The following is a 13339-nucleotide window of genomic DNA, read 5'->3' as shown; positions in this document are numbered from 1 at the left end:
TATATTGGTCAAAAATGTCTTCAAGATTTCTCACAGTGTTACTGGAGACCAAAGTCAGGCCATGTAGACGTAAGTGTTTGGTTAGACACCATGTTTCTAAGAAACAGAGTACAGTTACCTCAGTTTTGTCTGAATTTAGAAGCAGAAATTTAGAGATTGTCCACTTTAACTAATTAATGTTTGTTTTCTGGCTTTATGGATTACAGTGCATAGGACTGAAAACGTGTGCTATGCCATTGAATGATACTGACTAAGGGAAGCATGTATAATGTAAACAGAATTGGTAACAGCACAGAACCCTGTGGAACTAGATATTAATCTTAGTGTGTGAAGACAAGTCCCCATTTAGATATGATTTAAACTACTGCTGTGTAGTACCTTCAGCATGCTGTAATCGCTGTAATAAGACATTATGGTCAACAGTATTGAACGCTGCACTGAGGTCTAGCGGGACAAGCACAGACATGAGTCCACAATCAGAGACCATAAGAAGATCATTTGTAACCTTCACCAATGCTGCATACTCTGCCATCTTCCAAAGGAATTATAAGAGTAAGTCGCAGCCAAATGTTGCTCATGAAATGCACTTGAATAACTGATCATCAGCAAGTGTGAGCACCTCTATAAAATGAGAACTTTCGGCAGTTCAGGGATGTGTTGACAGAATGTGAAAAAGGAACGACATAATCAATGATCTTAGAGAAGTAAATGTTGCTGCCCATCAGTCTGTTATAAGTTATAAGGTAATTTCCAAACAGTTTCAATTCCATCATTCTACAGTGAGAAAGATTATTTGAGTGGAAAACATTCCAGGAAGCTGTTGATCTTCCCAGGAATACCACCAAATTCACCCCAAGGCCAGCCATTATACACATCGCTCACAGGCCTCAGTTAGCTTCTTAAATGTTAACGTTCACGACAATAAAAAAAAAAAAGAAAAGAAAAAAAGAAGGCTCAAGTATGTTTGGAAGGGCTGCCAGGAGAAACATGGGAACGGCCCAGGTTTCCAAAGTTGCATCTGAATAAACCACAAGACTGTTTGAACAACATCCTTTGGAAAGATGGGACCAAGGCTGACACATTTGGCCATAATGCACAATTGGCTAAAATCAAACAATAAATCAGCACCAACCAACCAATCACCGTACCAACTGAATAGGAGGGATGATGATTTGCACCTGTGGCTAATCTTAAGATATACTAAGAACCAGGTGATATTTTTTAGGTACACTCACACTCCTTTACCAGATTTCTCCAAAGTCTTTACATAAGTCTTTACATATGTTTACATGCACATTTTGCACTGAGCATTACTGATTTTTTAAAAATCTCTAGATTAAAATCTGAATGACTTAATCCTTTACAAGCAATCTGTGTATGCAAATGCTATAGGTCCCATCAGGGCTCAAGGACTCCATGGAAAAATGCAAGACCTGAATATAACATTTACATAAATGCCTTCCGCAATCTATTTGTCAAGTGCTAACAAGAAGAGCATAATCTCCTCAATTAAAATGGCTAGTTCATACCATCCTCATACTCTCTTATCTTCCTGCATTGTCACTCATCATTCCCATTTGAAATCCCTGTACTTTGAAGAGAATGCTTGCTAGCACCTTCTATTTAAAAAGGACAACAACAAAAATGAAATTAAAAAAACAAAAAACTGTACCCACTGTGCTCAGGTATGAAAACAATGGTGAACAGCTACATTTTCCCTACTGGTGTGTGAGGTTTGAATTGAAAAATGTGAACCTACATGTTTTTCTGAAATTGACATTTTATAACGTTTGCATACATTCCAAAAACATTGCACCGTGTGGCTTGTAGATCAGGAGCGGTGAGTAAGACTAGAAAAGTCTCATGTAGGGCATAATTTGGTTTAGTGTGACACCTAGTGGCGAAACCTTTTATTGCAGCACTTGCTGCACATCTCTGTGGTGAAAAGAGCCTGAGCCATATTGTCATTAATGTGTGGCAATATGTGGTAGTGATAACACCACAGTCTTTGTCTTTGGCACCAGAAAAAGGTGAAAATGGACCATTCCCCTTGCTAATGAGCAGAATTTTCACACGTTTCCCGCGGACAAAAACGTCTCCCAGAGAAAACATAACAATACATATATTATTTTATTTGCATGTTACATGGTGATTAACACAACATGTGTTCCAAGCTGTCTCCAGAAAGAAAAGGTTACTTTGCTTCGACATTTCATGTCACATTCAAATACAGAACACTGAATTCAAACAACTTTATTTTGTTAACATTTCTCATATACCTTTATTACATGTCATATTTTATTTTTTAGAAACTGACTTCAATTACCTTATACCATAATAAAGTAAAATAGAAAAAAAGGGACATTGCTGTGTTCTAATCCATGATTGAATCTTAATTCCCCGCGACAAAGGGAAGGAAGTACAAACATGATAGTTACATTTGCCTTTTAAACTTTTAAATGTAGAGTTGTATAAACACAATCTTATGGATTTGCTGACTTTACAACATTCTACAGTAGAAACATAATGCTGTATATACACACAGAGGAAGAGAAAAAAAACAATCTAAACTTAATATAGAGGGTTACAAGTGTAACCATAGCTCAATGGAAAGTAGATAGTTAGCTGCTGGGCCAACTCATCATTTATCTCATGCCTCACATGTATGCCACTTTTCCAGCAGGTTAATCATATAAACAGATGAGTACACACGCACACATACACAAGCCAGTTCGGCGATGTTTTGAGGCAATGCTGAGTAGTAAACTACATAGCTGTATCTACAGTCTTGAGTAGATATCTAGGTCTGTCTGCAGGGGGTTGGTGCTGTGTCATTATAGGCTGGCTGTTGGTTTCTATGAGCAATGGAATAACACCAGATCTCCTTTTTTCTCGCTGCTTTATGGATAAGACAGAGCTCCGTGGCTTTTACGTCAGTGGTCCTATAAGTCAAGTGCTTATTAGCTGGTTTTAACCCGCACGGAAGCACTTAGACTTCCACATCGGTGAGCTTAGTCTCATTGGAAAACACACCTGAATGGCAGAAATTCTAGACAATGACCTGTATGCAGGCTCATGAAATTAAATGCAGAACACAATTTGGGGATATCTGACCCAGCTTTTTTGGTCTGTCAGGGTCTCCCCCGCTGAAATAAAACAAAGAGACAACACATTTATTTTGTCTCTTCTGTAAAGCTCACTGGTAGCACAGACCATGTTTATGGAAACTGATCATGAAAAACTATTTCACCACAGCTACCAGATCATTCGGCTCTAATTAAGGTAAGAAGATAACTGCTGATAAACTACAATAGCGTCCTCAAGTATGGTTAAGTTAGAGCCTAAAAATCAATCTGCAGACTGCAGTATAAAAACACCAGGACTCATTCGCACAGTTGTAAAATAAAACCAAATAAGATAAAATAATAAAAAAAGCACGCAACACAATAAAAGTGTAAAAACAAGCAGCTTCTTTCGTATTCTAAGAGATCTGATCGCAAGACATTGTTTTCGTTGTGTCTCATGGAGCTAATGGAAATATGAATTCATAAATGCTTCAGTTTTGATTAAAAACGCGGTGGGTTTTCAGTCTCTGTACGTCTCAGCTTAGACTGGAGCATTACCAACACTACACACACAGCCATGGCCTCAGAAGCATTTACAATGAGAGAACACACTGGGAACGAGTCTTTTAATGCGTGACAAGGATGACATTAATTACACGTGTGTTTTTACAGTACTATCTCGGCTTGGTTGTTTGAAAGAGCGGAGACCTGAACGCACACATCCAATCAAAGAGCTGAGCTGGGCACTGGAGTCCAAACGCTATTAGTCACCACCAGTGTCAGTGCTGTCTCTTTAACAGCTACGGCCTACGAGCTGCTCCCTTTGAAAGATTTTCTTCAAAATATCAACACGTAACATATTTATTTAACCATTTTGTTCATAAAGAAACTAACTCACTGTTCAGTCTAAGCATTGGCAAAAGAGTGATTAGAAATCTTGCTGTAGGACACGGTGAGGTAACAGCACTATTATTCTCATTATTTCTCATTTGTTTGATTTTTTTTCCCCATAAGGCCTTCAGCACAGTGGCCTTGGTGACACTGAGGGGAACTGCATTCAGTATTCATTTGGTTTCTTCTGTCATATTAAATCTCAGGTATGCGTAAGAGCATTATGAAGCTCATAATACTCCCTCTGTTTAACATCATTTAAGCTAGCACGCATCTCGTTTCAAGGACAGGTACAATAATTACTGCACAGAATTATAAAAAACAAAAAACAACATAAAAAACATTGTTGTATAATGGGTATCTGCCAGGTCCAAAGGTCTGCATTTCATTAATCCTCAACAAATCACAACCATATTCAGAATCATGTAAAATGAGCTTTTTTCATATATAAGGACAGTGGATTCATGAGGTGCACACAAAATAATACCCCCAATATCTATATATTATGATTTTTTCTGTATCATTTTCGTATGAAAACACGTGTTTTTGATTAAGAGAAAAACAAAAAAGTAAGTCATTCATTGGTGTCATACATTTTTATCCAAATTCCAGCAGTAGGGATAAAATGATCCTAAAACTCATCGACTGAATGCAAACACTGCTCGGTGCAGCCTCTGAGATAGACTGCACATCATGGTTTTCTTATCATAGAGTAATACAAAACTTTACTATGTACAATACGCATCATTATAACCTACTGTGTGTTTCTCTTCCCTGTTCTCTTTTTTGTTGTTGTTTGTAAGTGAGAGTCTAGAAAGAAAAAGAAAAACAGGTTGTTTTTTGGAATAATGGGGAAGGGTCGCAAGATATCACAGAGCTCCAGACAAACTCATTTCTTCAGGTTTGTTTCTGTTCCCATATTTCTGGGCTCCGCTTGCAATGACACTGATTGCAGAGGTATCTGCCTAACACTATATCTGTGTTTCAGCACAGTAGCATCAAATTACAGCTCTAATCTCATCGCAAAATCAGCCGTAGCAGTTTCCCTTTGAGTTTCACATGTGTTAGTTTGAAATTTACGTGTATATTTGGCAGATGCTTTACGTGTTTCTCATTAATGCACTGGTTATAAACACTCGGTTAAATCTACGCTTTAAGTTAACATAATACATCTAAGGGAGTAAGAAGAAATACACCTCATGTCTTCAGTAGTCCTAGAGACAAATGATTGTTTTCTTGGTGTCCCTGTGAGCCAGGCCACCTTCATTTTTATTCCCATGTAGACAACAAAAAAACAAACAACCCCCCCACAACCCCCCTCCCAAAGCCCGACCCAGACCCAGAAGACAAGATAAAGCAGAAACAAAAGAAGTGCATACCAATCAAAAAGAACAATGCAATTCTTTAAAAAGCACTGTTTGCTTGTTTTGTTCTTCATTTTACTCTTTTTTTTTTTGTTGTGTTTCCTAAAACATTTTACTCATAACCCATCGTTTTTTTTTCACACCTGTAAGCAGTGCTCGACAGCACGTAAGGTTTCTGTATCATGATGCAAACAGTCTGGGGAAGAGGGCGGCAAAGTTGGTAATAAGGTAGCAGTAAGGATGCCGGTGAGTTGGAGAGAAGAAGAAGAAGAAGAAGAGCGAATGGGGCGGAAGGCCAAGGTGCGAGGCTGGGGGGAGAGAAGGGGAAGGATAGAGGGCAGGGATATTAACACTTCAAGAAAAGGCAGGCGAAGGAGGCTAGCAGGAGCCACAGTGATTGAGATACACAGGCAGAGCCGTTGATATCTCTGCCTGTCCCGGGTCCTGTGTGGAGAAGCAAAGAGAGAAAGGCAGCAGGGTTAATAAGAGCTCACTCAGACTTCTAGAGCAACCACAATATTGGTTTGAACAAGAAAAAGAACAATACAGTTTTATTTCCTTTTAATCCTGCACAAAAAAGGGTCATTGCATCGCTGTTCTGTTGCTAGCAGACATTCTACACAGTAAACTGGAAAATAAACATGTGTTTGTAGCCTTTTGCAGGAGTTTTTGGTGACATCTAGTGGCCATGTTGTGCCATTGACGCTGTGTTATTCAGTGATCATTCAACGCTTTAAACCACAGAGGAGGCATAAACCGGTGAGCCTGCTGATCAAGCTTAATATGACAGAAAAAAATAAATAAATGCAGTCTTGTTGCATAATACAGGAAACTGCAAGCTGCTGGTTTAACAACTGCCTGTAATACTTGTTGCCATGTTTGTAGCTCATCAAGCTAAGTTAAGTCAGCAGTAGCCAGGCTATCAGGTTAGGTATATGATCAGTGAAAATCATGTGATTTGAATGCTAAACAAACACAACTAAAGTAAATTTTACCTGCTAGTTGCATATAATAATTGCAGAACTTGTTTGGGCCCTCCATATGTTGCATTTCTACCAAGTTCATGATATGGAAAGTAAAAATTCCTTCACATTTCCCACAAACTGGCTTTTTATGACTTTTGATCTCTGCAGCTTTCTTCCACCACTCTTCTGCACAAGATTTATGGAGCGAATAAACCGACATTTAGACAGTATTTTGAGTGTAAAAGAAACACTTATCACCTTTTCCTGTGTGTCAGTCCAGTAAAATAAATGTTAGATGTCACTAAACTCAACAAAAACACAGACCTAACTTATCCAAAGGAAATATTGTCATGGACTAATGTTGATCTGTATCCAGGCGTTCTGTGGGACTTTTGTTACTGTTTTATTATATATTACTACTTTGTTTCTATATGTTGGCACTTTCTTTCTTTCTTTGGAGTATCACGAAAAAGGAGGTTTTATTGCCACCAAAAATAAATTGATCATCTCTTTTAACTTTCAAACATGTTTCCCTTTTGTTCAAATCCCAGTCTGCAGTGTCAGTGCAGATGTCTTCCTTTGGGAGCTAGTCTCCATTTGGCTTTGCCTCCCTGCCACGATTTCATCTTTTTACAGCTTTTAAGTGCTGGCAGAGACAACGAGACACATTTGTCACAGTGAGTGGAGCCACTGCTGGCCATGGGAAATGTGGGTTTGTTGCTCTGGTATTGTTTACGGCGCTCGTGGCATATTATACATGCACCCATCATTTTGAAGTGTGTTGTTTTTGAGTGCAGTTTGATATAAAATTCAAATGTTGGGTACACGACGGCCCTCTGAGCTCAAAGCAGCACTGTGCCAGCCAGGCTTTGGGGTGTGAAAGCTCAAAGAAAGCAATTCAAACAGCATTAATTTTGTGCTCAGTGAAACAACTGTGTGGGATCTCTGACAGCTGCCAATGTGAAAAATATGATATTAACAGCGAACCATAAAAGTAATGGTGGAATCATCACCCGGCTCTGCGGCCCTGCGCAGCTTCACGATTCTTCAGGCTGAACCATTTACGAGCGCTGTTTATTCCTCGATCTTCTCAGCAACCCCCACATGTTCTCATTACCAACAAAACAACTCTGATAACCCCGCTGTATGCCATTTGATGCCCAGCTGCCGACCGTGTTTGAGCAGCTAAAGAGCCTTATATTCAGAAAAACCATGAAATCAATAGTCTGTAAAATAAATCAAAGTGGATTTAACCACTGCTCCAAATAAAAGAACTCCAAATTGACACCAGCGCTGCTCTTGTGGATCTGGATGTCTGAGAAGTTTAGGTGCCAGAGACGTGTGTGTGATTGTGTATGTCAGCTTGTTAACATGCTTTTTTATACCCTCAAGTGGCCAAAAATCAGTGATGGAACTAGAACGCTTCATGAATATTGCAAACATTTACATGCTTATGAATGCAGCTCAGTTATTAAAGACATCCGCACTGTGATCTAATTTTAGTTTTGATGCTTGTGAATTGAGACAAGCTTTGGTTACATCTAGCCCGATCCCCCTTCTTCCCTTTTAAATCTTCACCACCGAGCTGAGGGTGCCTTTGTGTGTCTGTCCCATTCTTGGGTGCTGAAGGTGGATTAAGACAATCTGGGGGGACATGCTACTGTTCTGGGAGAGTCTTCTCTCTCTGTGTCTGTGTTCGTTGGTCTTTCCTTTATGTGTGTTAGCATTCTTGAGTTTTGCCTCTTGGTTTTTCTGTAGTCTGACCTCACTCCATGTCCTAATGAACCATATGCTTCACTTAAAATACGTTTGTTCACCTTTGGAAAGGAATATTTTGCTTTTCCTGAGGTTTTTTCCCATTAATAGTTCTTTTGTGGTGTTTTTTTTGCATGTTTAAATAACGTTTCTAAGGGCAGAGACTGCATCACAGAGCACAGAAACAGACTTGGCTTCTCTTTGACTTTAGTCTGAAACTTAAAACTTTTCACCAACTGCCAAAAGTTCATTTCATTCTCCCGCTCGAGCCATCTTTCCTAAATTTCTCTAAGTGTTCAGCAAAATCGCTCTCACGCAGAGTTGAGAACACAGTCGGCCAAATGACTAGAAATGAACACACAGTGAGCTCTTTACTTCTCGCAGTCGTTCAGCAGCGAAGCTTAAAGCAGAGCACACAAACTGCAGCGAACTGCTGCTCTTCTGGTTTTCAATAGTTCAGCAGGAAATTAGGTTAATAAAATTAACACTTAACCTCCATATTCATTATCCTTTAGGTGATTTTTTGTGACAGAGGACAGGAAAAAAGAGGTGCAGTAAAGGAACACCCAGGCATCTGCAACAGCATTATAGCGTATGGGCTGCCTGCTACGCCCAGTGAGCAAAACCAGCACCCCAGGTGACGTCTTGGTCATACATGGTGTTGTGATGATACTATAGTCTTATTGTTATATATGAACACACAGGGACTGCATAGAAAGGGGTGGAGGATACGTGCTCAGCCTGAGTATACAGCAGCTTAACTAAGGGACCAGCCCCATAAATGTTACAGAGAAGAAAAAGTTTGAGCTTAATCTTTAAAGCAGAGAAGGTGTCTGCCTTCCCAAATAATCTGGACACTGGTTCCACAGAGAGATACTGATAGCTGAAGGCTCTGCCTCCCATTCTACTTTAAAAAACTGGCAAATTCAAGTAAGCCTGCAGTTTGAGAGCGAAGAGCTCTACTGGGACAATGTGATACAATGAGGCCTTTAAGATATGATGGAGCCTGGTCTTTCAGGACTTTGTACGTGAGGACTTTGAATTTAATTCCTTGATTCAACGGAGAGTCAATAAAGAGAAGCCAATATAGGAGAAATATGACCTCACTTCTGTGTTTTCAAGGCTTTTCAGGGAGCTTTTAGGACAAATGGTTAACAGAGAATTCGAGTAGTCCACCCTGGAAATAACAAATGCATGGACTAGTTTTTCAGCATCACTCTGAGACAGGATGGTTCTAATTTTGACATGATCAAATCAATTTATTTATATAGCACTTTTCACAGGATAAAAACCACAAAGTGCTTCACAGTAATATAAAACAGAAATACATAAAATACATTAATAATAAAACACACAGCACAAATCGAATTAAAAGCCAATCTAAATAAATGAGTCTTAAGTTGGCAAAGATGGCAAAGATGAACTCAGTTGGCCCTAAAAATGTGTGTTAGCGGACATTTCCTGATCATGACATTAGTAATGGACACCAGGGTGGTACTAGCAGACATCTAAGTATCTGGTTAGACATGTTGCTGAAATTTTTATGGCCAAATACAGCAACTCTAGCTTTGTCTGACTTCACAAGCATAAAATCATAGGTCACCCAGGTCTTTATGTCTGTAAGACATGCCTCTAATGTCACATTTCAAATCAAATCAAATCAAATCACTTTTATTGTCACATCACATGTGCAGGCACACTGGCACAGCACATGCGAGTGAAATTCTTGTGTGCGAGCCCCACAAGCAACAGAGATGTGCAAACACAACAACACAAACGAGCAAAATACAAGAATGGCCAACCTGAAACTAATAAATATATGTACAATATATAATAGTGTATGCATTTCTGGATGTGTATACTAAATATTTTCCTACGTGTGTGTGTGTGTGTGTGTGTGTGTGTGTGTGTGTGTGTGTGTGTGTGTATACACATTTTTACAAATTAAATAGTAAAAATAATAATAATAATAATAATAATAATAATAATAATAACAATAATAATAATAATAATAAAATATATAAAATATACAGAGTTGAAAATGTGCAAAACAAGTGGCATTTATATACAGTGTGGAGTGCATTTAGATAGCACATGGAAGTAGTGAGGGTGGTGAGCAGGTCTACCAATCAGAGGGTTGGTGATTTTATTCCCATCTACTCCAGCTTGTTTTGAAGTATCCTTAGGGCAAAATACTGAATCCAGAGTTGCCCTGAGGGTGTGTGGGGGTTAGACAAGTGCTTAGCTATAGAAAAAAGTGCTCCCATGAATATATGTGTGATTGGCTGAATGAAGCTTGTAGTATAAATCACTTTGATCGCTCAGTTAGAGTAGAAAAGTACTCTATAGGTACTAGTCTATTCACCATTTTATTGTGTATATACTCACTATAGAGGAAAAGGCTGGCATTCTGGACGCCCAGTCGGTTTGAGGCCACGCAGGTATAGTTCCCATAATCCTCTTCAGTGATGTTGGCAATCGTGAGACTAGTGGTAGTTCCAGAAGTTTGGATGGTGATGCTCTGGGTATTAGCCAGCCTGGAGAGGAGACGTAGACCAGACAGTTTTAAGAAACTTCAAAGTAACAAAGATTAAAATTAGGTCTTGAAACCAGAAACCTTGAAACAACATTCAAAATGTCTTTACAAAGTGATACATTATATATGTCCATATGTTTTATAATCATGTCTGCCTGCAATGTTTTGCTAATGGACTGTTACTGTACTGGAGTAAAGGTCTTCAGATAGCCAAGCCCATTAATTACATTCCAAAACAAGTTGTACCTTCTAGCCGGACGTTACTTTGCATCAGCGGGGGTCACGCTGCTGAACTCTCTGAGCGTAGGCGTTGTGGCTGCTCAGAAGAGCGAGATAAGCCTTTCTCATTTTGGAACAAATTTTTTTCATTAACAGTTTGATAGGACGCTGCATTTTACCAGCAGGTGAATGCAGCGTCCTATCGAGCAAAGAGAACAACATGCAGTTCGCACGGGGCGAGGGGAAACGCCTGTGAAGATTTAGCTTTGGATGAATACCTGCAGAACTTGCAAACGAGTGGAAAAAATTATGCGTTACTTTCTTTCTCTAAATCAACAATTCAAATGTCACTGTTCACATTATTTTAATTTTCTTTCTTTAACACCAACCAAAAGAATACTTTCAGTTGTTTTCGTCCAGATGAAATACCAACACGCTGCTAGCGACCGTCACACTTCTGACTGTCGCTGATGTCAACCTTGAACCCCACTCACAGCAAATGAATCAATACAGCTTTTGCTGACTCAGACTGTATACCTTGCTGATGAACTGCTCCTTATATCATCACGACTAAATAAAACTAATTTAATGCCACGCCGTGCATAATGGATTCGTCTTGTTCTGGGCTGATTGAGCGCTTTCATATCATGAATGAGGTGAGGCTCATTCAAGGCGCCTCAACTTAATCCTACTTAAGTCGGGGTAATGTGGTAATCGGAATTTGAGCAGAGGAGCGAGAAGTTTGTGCTGACACATACGAGGCTGATAGGAAGTATTAACATAAAAAGGAAACGGCACATCATGGCACAGCATAATTTGGTTTGCCGGGGTGCTGCGGTGGCGGTAGGGAGTGTTGAGGTCCTTCCAACAGGGACACCTTGGGAGTGCTGGGAACAGTGTGTGTGTGCGTTTGAAAGTAAGAGAAGACAGGGCAAGTGCACCGGCACAGTCTCCCCCTCCCTCTCTGATGATAAGGCCAGCAGCAGAAGATATATTCTCCAGTGTGTCTTCATGAGAAGTGACTGCACTATTAAAAAGGCCTGCCTGCCTACGGAGCATGCTGAGCGATCTAGATAATGCACAGCACTACAGGGAGCTGAAAACAAACACCTATGTTTGTTTTTTTTACAGTAGATTGCAGCTCATGATTTGTGATGCTCTGGCAAGAGTCTGAATGGACGCAGACAGAAAAGATAGAAGTCTCTTTTGTTTTCACAGTTTGCTACAAAGGCTGTTAGTTCACTTAACCAGCTGCAGAAAACTACGATGTTATAATAAAAAAAAATTAAAATGGATCTGTGTCCTCCCAGAGTTCACCTTCTCCATATTTGCATTTATGGAGCTCAACATTTTAACTTTTAACGCGTTGGCACACGCAGCTTCACGACTTCCATCACTTCTGATTTCAAGTTCATCCTCAAATATGCCTGTGTGTCTGCCAGGTTCTTCATCTGGCATAATACACTGGAATATATTATCTGAAATTTGGCAGGAGTTGTGGATGTCAACCTTTTTTTCACCCCCCCCCCCCCTTATTTTTGGAGGGACGCTTTTATGTTTGATGATTTTCCTCACAGGCAGAGGGCAGCAGAGCTCTACTGGATATCTTCCAACCATTGTTTCCTAATGCAAGGAAGCTACAATAAAACCCTGAACTGAAATGATTTGACCCCGTTTATTTGGCAGAGGGCATGTGGTGCGCTCACAAGGGCTGCAGTCTCGGGCCGGGACAGATGAAAGACCAAAGCAAATCATCGGACGACAGATTAGATTCCGCAGCCTGTGGGAGCATCTAAAGTAGGTCATCAGCGCCAAGGAGAGTGACAGGTCTGTCATGATTCAGATAAATGAAATCAAGAGGAGAGTCCTGCTGAGACTTGTAACCCAGAGATGATTGAAAATGCTCTGGTCGTTGTGACAGCCACGCGTCAGCTGACAAAACAACAAACATATCCGTCTGTCACACTAGCTGACAACTCAGTTTGGATTTTCTCATGTCAGGAGCACGGATGGAGCGAATCACTGTTCAAAGAGCAGGAGAAGCATCCTACTTTAGATGCTTTTGGAGATAGGCAGATGCTGATTCTAAGTTTTGTAGTGTACTGATTTACAACTTACAAATGTGGAAGCAGTGGGAGAATGCAAAAAGTGCAGGAAGGGTCATGACATCCAGGTAGCATTATCACTGCTCTAAACTCATGATGTATCTGTGTCTGCTGAGGCTAATTGGGTCTTCAAGCACTGTGAAGATTCTCAGAGACCAGTAAAGTCAGAGGCGTTGTGAAGTAACGCTCATTTCTGTTTCATAGCATGAATTTCAATTCATCACCTGAGGAGATTTCAGCGAGACTGACAGAAGATGGATGTTTGCAGTTTTAGTGGAGTTAAGCTTCTCTGCTCAGAGTTCAGCACCTCGTTGTGTGTTCACCAGCTCGTGCCAAACAGTTTGTTCAAACTCTGGATTGTTTGTTTCCTCAGTTTGCTCGGTGCAGGTGAGAGCAAAGCTTTTGGAACCAAAAATTGGTGCCTCAGTCCCGTTCCAGG

The 13339-nt window shown here is 40.0% G+C and overlaps 1 protein-coding gene across 4 annotated transcripts in view; it reads right to left on the bottom strand.

The window, feature by feature from the left end:
* Window positions 1-2111: 2111 nt before the first annotated feature.
* lsamp (limbic system associated membrane protein) overlaps window positions 2112-13339 on the bottom strand; it is a 237099-nt gene continuing 225871 nt past the window's right edge. For all 4 annotated transcript variants that reach the window (XM_080888803.1, XM_080888804.1, XM_080888801.1 and 1 more), the window contains 2 exons: window positions 10429-10577; window positions 2112-5764 (listed from right to left, as the gene is read on the bottom strand). In XM_080888803.1, coding sequence (XP_080744929.1) covers window positions 5667-5764; window positions 10429-10577 — 247 coding nt within the window. In that variant the 3' untranslated portion in view covers window positions 2112-5666. The remainder of the gene's footprint in view (window positions 5765-10428; window positions 10578-13339) is intronic.

This window comes from Rhamphochromis sp. 'chilingali', assembly GCF_963969265.1.
Source record: "Rhamphochromis sp. 'chilingali' genome assembly, chromosome: 8".
Lineage (NCBI taxonomy): Eukaryota > Metazoa > Chordata > Actinopteri > Cichliformes > Cichlidae > Rhamphochromis > Rhamphochromis sp. 'chilingali'.
Note: the sequence above shows the minus strand (reverse complement) of the source record. Positions and strands in the feature narration are given on the sequence as shown.